This window comes from Onychomys torridus, chromosome 3, assembly GCF_903995425.1.
Source record: "Onychomys torridus chromosome 3, mOncTor1.1, whole genome shotgun sequence".
In the NCBI taxonomy this organism is placed as follows: Eukaryota; Metazoa; Chordata; class Mammalia; order Rodentia; family Cricetidae; genus Onychomys; species Onychomys torridus.
Window position 1 is genome coordinate 154,229,896 of NC_050445.1, and position 18,392 is coordinate 154,248,287.

An 18,392-nucleotide genomic window follows, 5' to 3' on the forward strand; every position below is an offset into this window, starting at 1 on the left:
GAGGGCTCGGGCAAGGCTCGTTAGAGCTCCGGCAGGGTTCGGCACAGTTCGGCCAGGCTCGTTAGCGCTCCGGCAGGGCTCGGCAACATTCGGGCTCCTTCGGGTGCAGAAGCCCAGCCTGCCCCCCAGTAGCGGAGCGCCTGGCAGTGCGCGCTCCCCGAGACCCCAATCCCCGAGAGCCCCGCGGCCCGCCCATTGTGCCGCGGGGTTCGCCACCCCGCCGACCGCCTGACGCAGCCGAGGCTCCGCCCCCGGCGTGACGCCAGCGTCAGGCCAGTCCCGGCATGCTCCGCGGCTGCCCGCGGACGAGAGCACTGAGGCATCTTCCCGAGAGCGGCCGGTCCTCCGCGTCGCTGCACTGCGCACCCCGGCCGTCCGCCCCGTCGCCTCCGCCGCCCGCCCGTGCGTCCGAGCGGCCGCAGCCCTCCGCCGAGGGCGCCCCGGGACGGAAGGGTCCAGCAGCCTGCCGGCGCCCGTCGCGCTCGTGGTCGCCGTCGCCGTGGTCGTGGTCGTGTCCGCCGTCGCCTGGGCCATGGCCAATTACATCCACGTCCCGCCCGGCTCGCCCGAGGTGCCGAAGCTCGACGTGACGGTGCAGGACCAGGAGGAGCAGCGCTGCCGCGACGGCGCCCTGAGCCTGCTGCGGCACCTGCGGCCGCACTGGGACCCCCGCGAGGTGACCCTGCAGGTGAGGCCGGGCGGGTACCGCGTTTCCTCCCGGAGCCGCCGCGTCAGCGACGCCTGCCCGGCCCCCGGGAGAGGCTCCCGGGGATGGCTGCCCCTGCCCTTGTCGTGAGGGCTCCTTCCTCTCCTCCCCAGACCCCGCTGCCCATCCGCCTCCCGCGGTCCTCACGGCGCTGCCCTCCCTCCCCTGCGCTTCCCTCCCATCCCTGCCTTATCCAGCCTGGGATCTTCCCACATCCTCCGAGCAGAGGGAGAACCCCATTCCAAAGCGGAGTGACCGTGGACCTGCTGCCCACGCCAAGGATGCTAGGGAACGCTGTTCTGTACGTTTATTTGAAGGCTTGAGTTGGTGTTTCTAAATTTGTAAAGTCTTAGTAAAATTAAAGCCTTAGGTTAGAGTGACCTGGGGATATTTTCGTGAGCCAGTGTGTTTAAAGACAAAAATTCTCAGGAGAAAAATCCCGAAAACTCTAGGATTAAAACAAGAACAACAACAAAACACTTGTAAGTTATAATTCCTCATACCCAGAGTTTATTTGATGTGATTTGGTTTTAGTTTTTGCAGTACACTTCTTTAGGAATTACCAAGATGAACTTCCTTTTTTTCTTGCAAACAGACAGAAAACCAAATTAGTATTTTTTTTTTTTTTAACGGCTTGTTTTAGATTTGAGCAATAATGGGGGAACATTTATTTGGATTATTCGAGTCATCTGCTTTATTTTCATGACTCCAATAAATTGTGGGGTTTATACAAGGTTTATTAATTTAATTTTGTTGAATTATTTTTAGTATATTTAAAACATGAGCAGTATCTAGGGTTCAGAGGAGTTCCTGACACTTGGGACTTTCATGAGTTTTAGTTTCGGTTCTTGCTAGAAGAGTTCTGAGCAGATTAAAGGGACCCATATGTTGTGGGGAAGAAACTTGTTAGACAGAAGACTTTGAATTTTAAGGCAAGCTTGTTAGCTAAGTATAGAAGAAATAGTGGATTCAAAATGATTTTTTTTAAAAATTGTGTTTTGCCTACGTATTTTTTGGGGGGGAGGTAGATCTTGGAGTTACAGACAGTTGTTAGTTGCCATGTGGGTGCTAGGAATTGAACCCCAGATCCTCTAGAAGAGCAGGCGACGCTCCCAACCACTGAGCCATCTCTCCTGCCCCTCTAAATGATTTTTATATATAACTTGGAAAATTATTACATTTCCTTCAAGGAAGTGCTTTTCAAATGGAAACGTGTTTATGTGTGTATTTTTTGCAGTGCTGGGAATGCAGAGGCTGTTTGAGTTCCCAGGCAAATGCCACTGAGCTGGTCTGTAGCCCACATGCTGCACTATAGTGCGTATTCACTTGAATACTATAGTGCGTATTCACTTGTTTGAGAGGGTTTTAAAATGTAATGAAATTTACTTCTGGAAAATATTTTACTAATTAAAAGCAGTGCTGCTTCCTGGTAAACTGCAGTGCTGGCAACTGTTATTTTTCATCAGTGACTTCTAAAGTTTGAAACTTTGAAGCTTGGAATTTCCTTTGATTTCCTTGTGTGTAGAATAGTGGTAATAGCTATTGGATGGAGTGCTGTGTGCCAGATTGAGCTATATTCTTTTAAATCGTTGCCTAGGAAACCATATTAGGTAGGTGCCTTCTCTTAGTTCATGTGAAATTTAGTGAAGGAAAGCAGGGTACATGTAAAAAAAAAAAAAAAAAAGTGGGGGGGCGGGAGACATAAAACTATTTTGGTTATTGTACAGGAAATCAGGTTAAGTAATTTATATGTAGCAATTTTATTTTTTTATTTATTTTTTATTTTTTTTAATTTTTTTTTGAGACAAGGTGGCTAGATTGTTCACTCAGCTGGCAATCCTGTTTCAGGCTTCCATTGTCGTGAGATGTAGGTTTTTGCCACTGTTATTGGCCTGTGTTGTGACTATTAACTTTAACCTTTGGGTTCATAACCTGAACATGTAACCTGTATATTTGAGAGTGACATCACTCACTTCTCTCTAGAATTGATAATTAGAAATTCATTTCCTCCTGTGCAAGCAGAACTCATGGATCAGAAGCTGAGCCATTAGTAAGCCAAGGTTATGGTTATTTATTTACCTCCCAGCTCAATAGAGTGGACTTTACACATACTAGGGCATTATAAACTAATGATGCCTTGGGGCTTTGTTTAGTAATTCTGTTTTTGTTGTTTCTATCTGGTCTGGAAACTGGCCCTGTAGACCAGGCTGGCTTTGGCTTCCTGAGTGTTGGGCTTAAAGGTTTTTGTCACTACAGCCTGCCTGTATTTCTTAATGGTTATAGTTCTTTTTGACATTTTATGTCTCTTGCACTGTAAAGATGATAATCCTACCTCACTTCAGAAAGGGAAGCATGTATGCTGTAGCCAAAAAAAAGTCTAATTTCTGGTCAGCTGGAATCAATAATAGCCTTTTTTGGTATGTTCCCCCCTCCCCTTTCTGTGTCTGCTTATGGGAATGAAGCCTAGTACATACTACATAAGCTTTCTACCACTGGCCTATGCCCCCAAGTTCTCACCTGTTTTTTCCCCCCCAAACTAACATTTTTCTTGGCTGCATGTAGTGGAGACTGGATCAGGAGTTCAAGGTTGTTCCTAAGGCTTTACATTAGGAGTTCCAGGCCAGCATGAGCTACTTGAGACTCTGTCTTACCACCACCACCACCCCAGAAAAAAACATACTAAAAATATTCTCTAAATATATTTTAGAAGCTTTTTTTTTTTTTTTTTTTTGACAACCCTTATCTTTCCTGGGAGTTACTCCTATAATAGCAACATGTAGAATAGGAAAACATGTAGAAACAGGCCAAGATCCAAGAAGAGTTAGATGCGGTCCCAGTGATAGAGTTAGTCTCCACTCGGAACTCACTGGGTTTTAGATGAAGCTGTCCTCATTAGAAGTAACAACACACTATAAGGAGGGCTTTCATGTGTTTTTGGGAGTTAGATTTCTGCATAGGTAGAGTAGTTCTGTTTCATACTGCCTTGTCTAAAAAGCCCTTCCCCCTGCATTCTCCAACTGTCCTGTGAGGGTATTATAGTGAAACTGAGCCCTGTGTAGGTGACAGATCTGGAGGGACTTATCTTAGGAATTACTGCTCCTTGACCTAGAAAGGTTATGTGTATATGTGGTGATTGAGGCAGGGAAGCCATGCCTGTGCAAGATTAATTTCTTAAACAACTGCCATAGTTCAGAGGAAGACTGCTTTGAGCTCTCCTGAACACATTTGCATTTCCTTTCACATATGCTACAGTTTTAGAAAAAGGCAGGAACTCCTTTTGTTATGCAGCATCTCCCTCATTTGACTGTGGCTTTTTCATGTGTCTACATTTTGGGAGATAGTTATTATGTCTAAAGGAACAGAGACTTAATTGTTTTTTCTTTCTATTGTTATTTTCTTAGATCTTCCTGCCTCAGCCTTAGAAATTGACAAGTTACCATGCACAGCCAGTTTTTTTTTTTTTGAGCTGAGGATCGAACCCAGGGCCTTGAGCTTGCTAGGCAAGTACTCTACCACTGAGCTAAATCCCCAACCCCTCAGTTTTTTTTCCCCTTTGAAAAAGCTGGCTTAGTGTCTTGAATGTTCACTGGGTCACTTTAGGGCTTCCTGAGTGCAGTGTTTGAGCAGCGTTAAGTTCTTCCTTAGTTTGTAGCTAACGATGTACTAGCAAAGGCTTGATAGGCTAGGGAGACCATTTTAGTTACAGAGGTTGTAGTGAACATCTCTCTTCCCCAGCACTTGGAGGCAGAGAGAGAGGATTCCTGGAGCATCCAGCTCAGGGTTCAGTGAGGGATCCTGGTTTAATGAATACAGTGGAGCTTGATTGAAGTAGACACCTGATGTCAATTCCGGGCTTCCCTACACACTTGCGTCATGCCTGTACATGTTTCTACCCTCGCACATATGTGAGCTCATACATAATGATGATGTAGTTGTGGTGGACACACACCTAACCACCCCCCAACATCTGTCTGCTATAGCATCTCAGGAAACTTGCTTGGGAATTGTTTCCTCTAGTAGCTGGCTGTTGTGAAGATGGGGTTGTGTCTGTGCCCTCACTTTATTAGCTTGTTTCACTGCTCAAGTTTTGTTCTATTTCTTTCTGAGACAGTCTCATTCAATTGCCCAGGCTAGACAGGAACTTACAAGGCAGTCCTTCAGCCTCTGAAATGTTGGTATTATAGGTATGAGTTACAAAACTTGCCTTCTGGCCAGCTTTCTTAACCTTTCTAAGCTTTATTATCCTTAGCTGTAAAATGGATCCAATAAACAATTCCCTTACCCCTGAGGCTTGTGAGGGTGAAATAAATGCTAGTTCATGATAATTAACGCTGCTGAGCACAGGCTGTGTAGGGCCTAAATCAAAAACATCTGCTCTTTGAAATTCCCAACCCGAGACAAATCAGAATATGTATGTGATGTTTTTGAATGACTATTCAAATGGTTTCACATGCAAAGACGAGACAAGAACACAAGGAAGCGACTCCTGTGACACAAGTCTGTGCCTCCCTGTGCTGCTGAGATCAGTGTTTGCTGTTAAGCTCTTCCATTAAGCTGCACCCCCAGCCTTGTCCATATTTCTCTATGTGTTTGAAATCTCTGACTTTGAAGCATAAGCCAGATTTATAATTCCAGCACACAAAATTATTGTTTTATTGTGGTTTTCCATTTATACATTTTTTTTTAAAACCTTGCTCATTTTTCTGCCTTTACTCAAGTTCAATTGTTTGTTTCCTATTTGTTTCCCCCCCCCCCCCCCCCCTGGTTTTTCGAGACAGGGTTTCTCTGTCTTAACAGTCCTGGCTGTCCTGGAACTCAACTTTGTAGCCCAGGCTGGCCTTGAACTCACAGAGATCAGCCTGCCTCTGCCTCCCGAGTCCCGGGATTAAAGGCGTCTACTACCATCACCTAGCTTCCTATTCTGTTTTTAATCTTAGAAAAATAATGTACAAAGGTGGGAGAGATAGGTGCAATTGATTTTTTTTTCTTTTCGGTTTTTCAAGACAGGGTTTCTCTGTGTAGCTTTACACCTTTCCTGGATCTTGCTCTGTAGACCAGGCTGACCTCGAACTCACAGAGTTCTGTCTCTGCCTCCTGAGTGCTGGGATTAAAGGTGTGTGCCACCACTGCCCTGCTTTGATTTGTTTTTTAAAAACTATCCATGCATTTTTGATGTAATGATTTAACTGTGGTTAGGGGACTTAATTACTAGTGACTTCTCAGATACTAACACCTGTGATCTGGCTCAAGCAAACCGTGTCCTCTCCTTGGGTCATCACTGTTGGTGGTGGATAGGGGATGATGTTGTAATCTTCGGCAAGTATTTTAATCTATATAAAATGAATTGTTTGGAGAGGTGATACATGTCTGTGATCCCAGCATATAGCAGCTCTAGGTGGTAGGATTTTGACTTCCGTGTCAGTTTGGATTACAGGGTTAAGACCCAGCCCCCAAAACCTAAAAGAAACCCAAATGAAAACAACAAAACACAACATAAGTAGTACTGTGTATCTTAGAAAGCACTCAGGAAAGTGAATACAAAATTCTAAAAATAAGTGTGTTTCAGTATGGTATTTTCTATTTCATCTCCTACTCCCTTCATTGGTAAATGGGAGATTGAACAGAAGGAATCATGTTTCAGGGATCAGTAGGTAGCTCATAGTAGAGTACTTGCCTATTGTGTGCTGCCTAGGGGTCAGTTCCCAGTACCACAAAAAGATTAAAGACCTAAGTTCCTAAAATTCAGTAATTGATAGTATACTTTTTTTTGTTTGTTTGTTTTTTTCGAGACAGGGTTTCTCTGTGTAGCTTTGTGCCTTTCCTGGATCTCGATTGGTAGACCAGGCTGGCCTCGAACTGACAGAGATCCGCCTGCCTCTGCCTTCCTAGTGCTGGGATTAAAGGTGTGCGCCACCAATGCCTGGCTGATAGTGTACTTGTAAAGTAAAGATAATGTTAAGTTTTAGCTGGGCTCCTTTGTGCTGTGAGCTGGAGTACAAAGCAGGCCCAGGAGAATTTTAGGAAGATGCTTCATAGATGTGGGGGAACCCAGTCTCAGCCTTTGTGGGGTGTGTGTATGTGGGGTGCCAGGCATTGGAGATTGAACCCATGGTCTTGTGCATATTAGGCAAACCCTGTGCTTTGAGCTACCCTCAACCCCTGAGCTAAGCTTTGAAGGAAAGATGTGATTTTAGACAAGCAAGCAGTATTTCACAAGGACATTTAAGCTAGGCCCTAAGTAGTTTGGGGCAGAGTAGAGGAAGCGGGAGTTTTTCTGGAAGGAGAGGTGGGCACTTAGGATCTGTGCCTCACTAGGCACACCAGGAAATTACTGAATTATCTCTAGCAGGTGAGTTCTACCCTCTTCTTTGTTAAGAGAAGTGTCACATTACAGTGCAGAGAAACATTGGTTGAGAAAAATTTGTATGGCTTTAAAGCAAAATACCAGAGAGGGGTGTGCCTTGGGTTACCTATGTCCTGAGTAGCATGCATACCTGTGTGCCCATGCGAAGTATGTATCGACAGACTGGGAAGTTAACTCTGCCCAACACTTGAGAACTTCAGCTTAATAGAAAACTATTTGTGTGCTGGTAGGTTATTCCTTCTCAAGTCTTTGAAAAGCGTCATATTTCTCCATCCTGGAGAAACATGCTACCATTAGAGGCTTCAGACACCGAAGTCTTCCTCCTGCCACATATGGTCGTGATGGATTGTATCTAACAGTTGTCATACTTAGGGAGTATGACCCTGAGTAGTTTATTTTAGGCCTATTTAAGCACAGGACAATTTGGAGAAAACTTTCCTGGTGATGATTAACTCAATCCCATGTGCACAATAAAGCACAAAGTAAGCCAAATAAAGATCAGACATGACTTCATCCAGATTGTTTGTAAACTATATACGATACCTCTATAGAGGTAGGCTCTATAGATTGGTTACATGTGACAACTATAAAGATGGGCTCTGTAGATTGAACACATGTGACACCTATAAAGATGTGTTCTGTAGATTGACTGAGAAGAACAAGTTTACAGTAATGGTCTGGGGGAGGATCCGGTGTGGTCCAATAGCACTGAAGTCACTAGGCTGTTAACCAAGGCAAGCCAGCCTTCTGGGTGGATAACAGGTTATGCATCCCTTCCTTTGAAGGAACAACCCCATGTGTTTAACATTCCTTTTCCCTAGTGCTTACCTGTGAGCACAAGACCTCTGTGCCTCCTACACACTGAGGCTGCAGGATAAATGTGACTTGGGGAATAAGTGATTACTGTGGATGGATTTAGGGTCCTATGACTATCATACACTGATAGAATGTCGAGTAGATATTGTGGCTGAGACAAATTTAATTTTATTTACGTGTGCATGTTTCTGTGTGCGTAATGGCATGTGTGTACAGGTACCTGTGGAGGGCAGAAGATGGTGTTGCATCCCTGGAGCTGTGTGGCTTCTGGGAACCAGACTGTTCAGTGGAAGAACAGCTTTTAACTGCTGAGCAGTCTCCAGTCCTGACAGCTACAGTATGCAAATTTTGTTAAGGACTGGTAAGGTGCCTCAGCTGGTAAAGAAGGCACTTACTTGCTGCCAAGCCTCATGAACTGAGTTCAGTCCCAGAATCCATGCTGGCTAGAAGGGGAGGACTGCTGAGTCCTGCAAACTGGTCTATGACAGTTACATGTGTGTGTTCGTGTGCGTGCACACACACAGACAGATAATTATAAAAATCGTTTTTGAAAAAAATTGAGTTACAGTAAGATAGATAAGAGCGGTTGGATAGATGGCTCAGCTGTTAGGAGCACATGTTTTTTTGTTTTGTTTTTTCTTTTTTTCCCAGAGGTCCTGTGTTTGGTTTCCAGCACCCACACTGCACCTCACAGCTGTCTGTAACTCTAATCTCAGAGGATCTGAAACTTTTCTTCTGGCCTCCTATGGGCACAAGGTACACATGTGCACAGACAGTCACAGCAGAATGCATTTTTAAAACGAAGAGAACATAGTATAAGATCAGGGCTGAGAAGAAGGCTCAGCAGGTAAAATGGCTAAAATGCTTGCTCTGTAAGTGACCCCCAGTACCAATAGAAATGTTGAGTGCATATGTAGGGCTGCTTGTGCTCCTAGCAATCAGAAGGTTGAGATGGATTCCTGGGACAAGTTAGCCAGCTAGACTACCTGTATGGGCTAGTTCTTGGTTCAGTTGAGAGATGCCGCCTCAGTGAACTAAGGGGGAGTGGCCGAGGAAGACAATCAGTCTCCATGTGACGCACACATGTACATGGCTCATGCAACAAAAGAAGGTGCATCTGGAAACTTCATATAATGTTAGGTATTTTGCCCTGAGAGGCTTGTTTTATATTTAAATAAAAGTATATGCTTCATTAGGTAGTGTCTTTGTATATATGTCATTGAAAGTAAGCTTAGCACATGGCCATGCTCACCTATAGGGTTAAACTCAGGGATGGGAGGGTGGGGAGGTTGCTTGAGTTCAGGAGTCCAAGGCCTGCCTACGCCACACAGCAAAATTCTTTCTCAAAAATAAGTTTGAGAAAAATTCATGAAACAAATTTACTTATGTAGCCCCAGCACTTCCTCTTTCCCCCCCTTCTTCCGGAAAATGGACTGTTTTGGATTAGTCCTTTTTCACAAGTGAAGCTCGTAGAGAAAATAGTAAGCCCGATGTGTATCATTTTCTAAGAGTCTGCATGAACATGCCATCTCACTAAAGAGACCCAGTGTTAAACCATGAGAGTAGGGGAAGGAGGCCTACTTTCTGCATTCCTACACCACTAATCTTTCTTTGCTGTTTTTTTTTTTTTTTAAACTGTGGTCTACTCAAACATTTTATAGAGTTAAACTCTATACTCATGTATACAATTTCATATATATACATATACATATATATAAAAAAGAAAAACCCTCTGGGCGGTTGTGTCAGGTCTTTAATCCCAGCATTTGGGAAGCAGAGGCAGGTGGATCTCTGAGTTCGAGGCCAGCCCTGGTCTATAGAGTGAGTTCTAGGACAGCCAGGGCTGTTATACAGAGAAACCCTGTCTTCAGAAACAAAAATAAAACAACTATAAGAAAAAACAGTCAATGACATTGAATTTATTTGTATGAGGGGAAGGGAAGAGTATCAGTTCTTTCCTGCTATCATGTGGTTCCTGGGGATTGAATTTAGGTCCTCAGGCTTGGCAGCAAGTACCTTTACCCACTGAGTCATCTTGTCATTCCCTTGGCCTTTTCACAAGAAGTCACTCATGAGTGATAGCTGCAAACTTTTTTTTTCCCCCTCGAGACAGGATTTTTCCGTGTTGTTTTGATGCCTGTCCTGGATCTTGCTCTATAAACCAGGCTAGCCTCGAACTCACAGAGATCCACCTGGCTGTGCCTCCCGAGTGCTGGGATTAAAGGCATGCGTCACCACTGCTTGATTTAGCTGCAAACATTTGATCATGTAAAAAACATGTGATTTGCCAAGTGTGGTTGGTGTATGCCTTTAATCCCAACACTTGAGGCAGAGGCTGTGAGTCTGAGGCCAGCCTGGTCTACATAGTGAGTTCCAGGACAACCAGGGTTATGTAGAGAGACCCTTTCTCAAAAAATGGGGGTGGGGTGGGTGACTAAGTGTGTAATTTATGTTTTCTTGTGACAGGTCTTATGTAGGCCATACTGCCCTTGAACGTAAGATCCCCTTGCCTCTCCCTCCCAAATGTTGGGATCACAAGCATTTGATCCATGACTTGTCCTTTCATTTATTTATTTTTCCTTTAATATCGTTGAAGCTGTTTCAGCTTTTTGGCAGTTAAAACAGTATTCTAGCTGACTACTTAGATGTATATTTATGTGATTTGGATAAATGTTCTGAGTATTTCCATAGGGTAAGTTCTTATTGGAATGGGAAAGATGATAAACTATGTGTTGGGGATCTCTGGATTCCTTGATGAAGTAGCTTATGTGACGACTGGCAGGTCTGTAGTCCCTAAGATGGCAGCATGAAGCTTAGGTGTGGGTTGGTAGTGCAGTCTCAAAGCAGAATTTCTTTAGGGATGTTGGTTTTTTGTTTTTATGGCCCTTCAGCTGATTAGATGAGATCCATCCATGTTACATAGAATAGTAAGTCCACTAATTGTGTGTCCCCCCCATGAACAGAGAGCGTTTCACAGTGGCACCAAAAGATGGGTGGCGTTTGATCCCTGCCAAGATGTGGCCATAGTAAACCACTGAATTTTTGTTCTTATGAGGCCCAGCTGACACCTGTGTACACAGCTCAGCTACTTCACCTAGACAGGGTGTTCCATATTGTGTGCACAGAAGCAGCAGCACAGGTAGGTCCCTTTCCAAAATCTGGCCAATCCTATTCATTTTACCAGCTCGCAGTTCTGGGAATGACATTGCAGCATGCTGCCGTGTCACAGCTGTCAGACTCTTCAGTAGTGAGTTTTAGACTCCCCGTTATCCCAGCCATAACTGACTTGTTACATATGTGTATATTATACGCATCCATGTATGTGTGTGGAATTGATCTGACTCTGTCGTTCAGGCTTGCCAGTAGCTCACTGTAGCTTAGGCTGGCCTCAGTCTTGTGTCACTTCCCTTGTCCCAGCGGATGTAGAGAGAGGCAGCTCCTTTACCCTGGGTTGCCTGTTCTCTAGTGACACCCCTCCCTCCCAGATGTAGTCTTCATAGCAGGGAGCTGTCAGCCAAGTGCAGTTTTTCTCCATTGTGATGGTTCTGAGATTAGCAGCCCCAGATTATGTTTGGCTAAGTCCCCATCCATTCCTGCTTTACCTTTCGTGTCTATTCCTAGTCAGCCTTTGTCCTTTTTCTTAGTTGTTTGGCTAACAGCCAGGGAGTCAAGCACTTTGTCAGTGCTGTGAACATTTTGTAGATGCAGTGACCCAACTCTTGTGGAGTTGGAGTTGGTCCTGTCACTGCTGGATTCTGCTCACCTTGAAATCTGTTAGCAGTTTCAGTGTTCCGACAGTACAGCCTCGGTGCTCAGGATCCGCGCTCTCTGCCCGCTTGCCCAGGTAAGGGCTGGTCTTGTGTTGCTGACCTAGACATTTGACTCAGCAGCAGGCTTCCATGGGTTCCATTACTCTCTGGTTTAGATAAATAGGGCAGCTTTACCAGTAACGTGGTTTTCTCTTCATACAAATTGATCATTTCCAAGGTTGTGTTCAGAATCACAAACCATTGAAATAGTGAAAAATTTCTGCCCTTCAGGAATGAAGCTTTCCTCCTTTCATACATCCTCCAATTTTTGTGGGGATGTTCCAGGGTTCCTCAGATGTCTAAAGATCTTGCGTGTAATGGACTTCCTCTCCTACTTTAACTGACCTAGGTTACTCTTGTCTAGTATAGTGTAATGCTGTCATGTGCAGGGAATGATGCCCTACAACGTCTATTGAGTGTGGGTGTGGTTTCTTTTCTTCAGATACTTTTGATCTAGGTTGTTTGAGGTCACAGATAGGTAACTCATAGATGCAGACTGCTCTATCTGTGTAAATTATATACAAGTACATATGTTTGTGTACACATGTATTTTCCTTCTTTAAAATAGTAAGATGTGGCTAGAGTGATGGCTTAGTGATCCAGAGCTCTTGTTGCCCTTCCAGAGGACCCAGGTTCAGTTCTCAGCACCCACATGGTAACTCACAACCGTCTGTAACTCCAGTTCCAGGGGATTTGATGTCCTCTTCTGGTCTCTACAGGCACTAGGCACATACATGGTGCATAGACATACATGTAGACAGAATATTTATACATATAAAATAACTAAAAATAAGGAAACCAGAGACAGCTAGGCATGATGACATGTCTGTAATCTCAACACTGATGAAACAGAAGTGGCATGATGGAGTTCAAGGTCATCCTCAACTACATAGTGCAAGGCTACATTAGACCTTGTCTTAAACACAGAGAAACTTAATATATTCAGTACATTCATACTTTGTTATTTTGGTGTATGCATCAATTTTGAAAATTTGAAGATTAAACCATCTTTACATTCCTAGAGTAAATCAAATTTAGTTGAGATGTCATATTATTTTGAAATGTCTCTGTATTGGTTATTAATACTTTTAAGATTTTTGGTTTTGTGTTGTTTTTTTCTATTGAGACAAGGTCAGCACAGGTTGGCCTTCCCAGTCATTTTGCTTGCCGTGGTGACACCAATACCAGCATACAGTGGACTAACCCTCAGACTTCTGCTCCTGATGATTGGAGACACATGCCACTTGCTTGACAATGTGTTTATTGCTGCTCAGTTTGACATGTTTCTTAATTATAGGGTAGGTGGGAGACTGGACACTTTCACTCTGCCTATGTAACCCAGGCTAGCCTTGAACTCAAGATTTTCCTGGGTGCTGTTATTACAGTGTGAGTCATCACACCTGGACTTTATTAGGTATCTGAGGCAATAACTCTTTATTATATTTTGTGGTGATATTTTGTTTGCGCTCTTAGCAAATAAAGTTTACCTGAAGATCACAGGACAGAGCCAGCCATAGAGGTCAGGCAGTGGTGGCACACTACTTTAATCATAGCACTTGAAGGCAGAGGCAGAGATCTGTCTGGATTTCTGTGAGTTCAAGGCCACACTGGCTACATAAGATTAATCCAGTCTAAAAGAGAAACAGAGCCAGGCAGTGGTGGCACACATCTTTAATTCCAGCACTAGAAAGCTTGAAACAGGAAGTGATATGGCTAGACAGAGAAAGGAATATAAGGCAAGAGGAGACAGGAGTTCATTCTCTTTCAGGCTACTATTTCAGGCGGAGTAGTTGGTGAAGTAAGAGGTGGTAGCTGTGGCTTGCTCAGCTTCTCTGGTCTTTCACCTTGATATCTGGCTCTGGGTTTTTATTAAGACCAGTTAGGATTCATATAACAATATTTTTTTGTGTATATATGTGGGTACAGACATGCTGTCACCCATGAGCAGAGGTCAGGGGCAGCTGTCAGTATGCTCTCCTTTCCCTACTAGCTTCTGGGATTGAACTCTGCTGTCAGGACGTGCTGTTAAATGTTCTCACCCTCTGAGCCATCTTGCTGACTGGAGCCATATATATTTTTTTTCTTTAATCAATATTTTAAGCTTCTAAGCACCGAGTCTTCTTCCCCCTCCTTTGTCTTGTCATATTGCTATACATGCATATCAAGCTTGTCTGTCTTCTGCAAGTGAGCTCACTCACTGGTGCTTCTTAGGCTCTTTCCCCAGTGGTGCTAGGGATCAAAGAAGGACTTACCTGCTAAGGAAGCACTTTACTTCTAAGCTATGGTCTCTTGTTCTCCAAAAGAATCTTTGATAATTAAAAAGTAGGTGTTTTTCTTATGGTGTTCCTGGGTTTGGGAGATTGAGCCCATGATCTGGTGTATGCCATCTACACTAAGCTATACCCAAACCTCTGGTGTTTCCAATTGCCATTTTACTCACATACCAAGTTATCTTCAGTCCCATCCTTATAAATGTATAATTGAATTTTTCTGTCTTTTCTGTGTTCCCTGGCAGCTCTTCACAGATGGGATCACAAACAAGCTCATTGCCTGCTATGTGGGTGACACCATGGAAGATGTGGTTCTGGTGAGAATTTACGGCAACAAGACTGAACTGTTAGTCGACCGAGATGAAGAAGTGAAGAGTTTCCGTGTGTTGCAGGCTCATGGCTGTGCACCTCAACTCTATTGTACCTTTAATAATGGACTGTGCTATGAGTTTATACAAGGTGAAGCTTTGGACCCACAGCATGTCTGCAACCCAGCCATTTTCAGGTCATTCCTTTTCCAAAAAAAAATTTTTTTTTTTTTGGGTTTTTCGAGACAGGGTTTCTCTATAACAGTCTTGGCTGTCCTGGAACTCTGTGTAGACCATACTGGCTTTGAACTCATTGGGATCTGCTTGCCTCTCCCTCCCAAGTGCTGGGATTAATGGTGTGTGCCATCATTGCCTGGCACTTTTCTAAATTTTTCCCTTAGAAAAGAATATTATGTGCGCTGAGGAAATAATACTAAATTTTTTTAAAAATTACATTTGTATGTGTGTGGAGGGGAGAAGTGTGTGTGTATATGAGTTTGGTTGTTTTTGTGCCACAGCACATTTTTAGTGGTCAGAGGACAACTTGCTGGAGTGGGTTCTCTCCTTCACTGTGGATTTCTGGAGTCAGATCCAGGCCATTTGCTGGCCTCTTACAAGTTTTTAACAGCTGGGTATGGTAGTCCACACTTGTAATCCCAGGAGGATCTGTTCAGGGTCATCCTCAGCCACTTAGAGAGTTTGATGTCAGCCTGGGCTACATGAAACCCTGTGTACTTCCCCTTGAAGAAAGAAAGTTTTTGAACACCCTGCAGACTTGTTTTATTGTCTGATCTATTTTTCTCAATATCTATATTAGAAGTCGAAACACTTTAGAATATTAAGAATATCAGGTGGACATCTTGTTTTAGCCGTCAATATGGTGATTGGCAGGTAGACTCAACTGCACTTGAGAACAAGAGTGGGCATGGTAAATAATGTCTCATGAAAGAGCTTTACAATGGAGCCTTCCTGAAAGGAATCCGTGGATTGTATTTTAAACAGTTTGAAGTGAAAACTGATTAGAAATGAAGTGTGCCAAATCATTTGCCTGTGCTGAAATTCTGTTAAAAAATATAGAAAAAAATTTCTTTTTTTTTTTGCTTATTGTTTTTTGAGACAGGGTTTCTCTATGTAACTGCCCTGCCTGTCCTGGAACTCACTCTGTAGACCAGGTTGGCTTTGAATTCACAGAGTTCTACCTGCTTCTGCCTCCCAAATACTGGGATTAAAGGTATGCGACACCACTCCCAGCTTTGTTCTTGTTTTTTTAATTAAAAATAAATCTTCACAGAGGATACTATGAGATTTAAATTTATTTAAATTTTATTTTGTAATAGTATAAAATTTGTAACAGGTAGATTACAATTCTAAAAATGTCAGAATGCAGTTACTAAAATTGGAACTTTGTAGTGCTTAAATCTAATTTAATAAAATTGATGCAGAATAACCCTAAGGAATAGATGTTACTAAGCCTGCTTAAGTAAATGAAGAACTAAGGTATAAAGACAATTCAGTTATTAACCTTTGATCCACATGGCTAATACAAGTAGATGATGAAAAAATACCATTGATGGGTGACTGAGTCCTTATATAGTAAAATAGAATATAAAGGAAAATAGGGCTCTGTTGTATGTACTGCTTAGAAATTACACTGTTAGACTTAAAGTGACTAGAGGAAATGAAAGTAGACCATTCTGTTACTGTCTTAGAGTTTATAATTATGTAATAATTGAGCCTGCTTATAGTTTCTTTTTTACCAAGGAAACATTGTAATCTTTGTGAGCAACCTCTTGGAAAGAGTTGAATGTTTACATAGTTGTTCCTTTATGTCCTTGAGAGACTCATTTCAAGATTTCCTCCTCTCCACTGGTTCTAAGTCTGGATGCTCAGTTGAGTCCCTTGTGTGAGATGATAGGTATCTAGAACATGTGTGCCTCCCAGTACAGTCATCTCTGTGAGTGCAAACACTCCAAAGCTGTTAAGCTTTACTTAATAGATGTTTTCAGCATCTGAGAACAAGGTAGCTCCACGGTCAGTCCAGAGCTGCCAGCGTGGATCAGTCCAGTGTACAGTATGTGACAGTGACAGCAGTGCCTGGAGGACAGAGACGGAGCAGCTGGGATGGGGGACAGCTCCATCACCGCACTCCGAGCAGTAGTGTTTTGTGGAGATTATGTAGGACTTGGTGTGTAGCAAGGTGTGACATGGTGAGATTGTTTTCTCAGTCATTTTGGTTGTGCCTGGTTGGATCCGTGGACCTACATAGATAGAGGGGCTGATTACAATTTTTACTCAGTAAAGGTTTGTCAAAGCACATTTTGGCATTTATTTATAATTATGTTTGACTAAAATGGTCTTACACTTTTAGTTAGACCTACTCATTTAGAATATATGTGAATGATACTAGAGAGGTCATGTCCTCAGCACGAAGGTAAATTGTGTACTGGTAGAAACTAGATATCAGCCAGGCAATGGTGGCACATGCCTGTAATCCCAGCACTTGGGAAGCAGAGGCAGGTGAATCTCTTGAGTTCGAGGCCAGCCTGGTCTACAGAGTGAGTTCCAGGACAGCCAGAGCAGTTACATAGAAAAACCATGTCTCAGAAAGAAACCAGATATCAACTTGACTCTTTGAAGTATACTGTGTGACAACTGACTTGCAGTAAGTGACATATTGAATTGATTGACTTTTTTTGAAAAGGAGGGTAAAAGAGCAAAAGAACCTGGTTTGCTATTCAGTTTATTTCAGATAGTGTTGTAACTTTTTAATGGCATTTTTAAGTGCTTATCAGGTTTTCTTTTTTCTTCTTTTTTCCCCCTGAGCTGAGGATCGAACCCAGGGCCTTGCGCTTGCTAGGCAAGTGCTCTACCACTGAGCTAAATCCCCAACTCCTCTTACCAGGTTTTCTTAAGCACTAGAAAAAAAGAAACTACCAAAATCAGAAAAGACATGTTTGAATCACTAATAATGTCTGAACCATAAATTATTTTGAAAAAGATTATGGATGGGAAGTTTTGCTCATCTTTACTGAACTTGAAAGAAATGAAGGATAAGCCAAATTCCCTCACCCAGCAGAAGAGAACAAATAACAGCTAGTGAGGATGACCCAACCTCCTCACCCAACAAGAGAAGAAATAGAATAGGAATGATTCCTTGCTGGCATGGAGCACACCTGTGCTTGGGAGGTGGCACCAGGAGGTCAGGAGTTCAGAGATCATCCTCAGCTACATAGGAAGTTCCAGGCCTGTCTATACTTCTTCCACCTGAAATGCATACATGCACACATATGACGCACATGAACATCAACAACAAAATACATAATTTTTTAAAGCTGTTTGGTGCTGGAGATGATGACTCAATAGTTAAAGGCATGTACCTTTTGCAGAGGGACCTGAGTTTGGTTCCTAGCACCCATGTCAGGCAGCTCACAACTGCCTGTAACTCCAGCTCCAGGGGATACAATGCCTCTGGCCTCTGGGCACTCACAGGCACATAGCCACACATATGCATATACATATACAGATAATTAAACTTTAAAAAAAAAATCAGAAAACTGAGCAAGGTGGCTCATGCCTGTTTTGCCAGTGGGCAGAGACAGGAGGATTGCACCAAGTTCAAGGCCAATCTGGGTTACAGTTGAGTTCTAAGTCAACCATTATAACAGTGTGTGGTCTGTCTCAAAAAAAAATCAGAAAAAATTGAGGGTGTAGGAATATTTGCCTAGGTTTGGTCACTAGCATGAAAATAAGTCAAAAACTGCAGCAAAAGAGGGTTATGCTTTATTGCTTTGAAAAGTATACTATGATACACTTGGATCCTGCTTCTTCATACATCCTGGGCAAGTACTATACCACTGAGCTGTGTTCCTCCCACAGGCTTGAGTCAGTCTGTGCTCCTAAATTTGGCGATGCGCATGGGTTAGAGTTTTAGGATTAAGATCAGCATTATATAAGCCACATGAATAAAACTCAAGAATATTCATGATAGAGGGCTGGGGATGTAGCTCAGTTTGTAAAGTGCTTGCGGAACATGGGTGAAGCCCTGGGTTGGTTCCCTAACACTGCTAAACTGGGCATGGTGGCACTTGTCTGTAGTCCCATTAGGTGGCACAAAAAGGT

General features: G+C 43.1%; 1 protein-coding gene across 1 annotated transcript in view; it reads left to right on the top strand.

Moving 5' to 3' along the window:
• The first annotated feature begins 242 nt into the window (after positions 1-242).
• Etnk1 (ethanolamine kinase 1) overlaps positions 243-18,392 on the top strand; it is a 43,371-nt gene continuing 25,221 nt past the window's right edge. The window contains exons 1-2 of the mRNA XM_036180439.1: positions 243-688; positions 14,211-14,470. Of these exons, the coding sequence (XP_036036332.1) occupies positions 533-688; positions 14,211-14,470 (416 nt within the window). The 5' untranslated portion in view covers positions 243-532. The remainder of the gene's footprint in view (positions 689-14,210; positions 14,471-18,392) is intronic.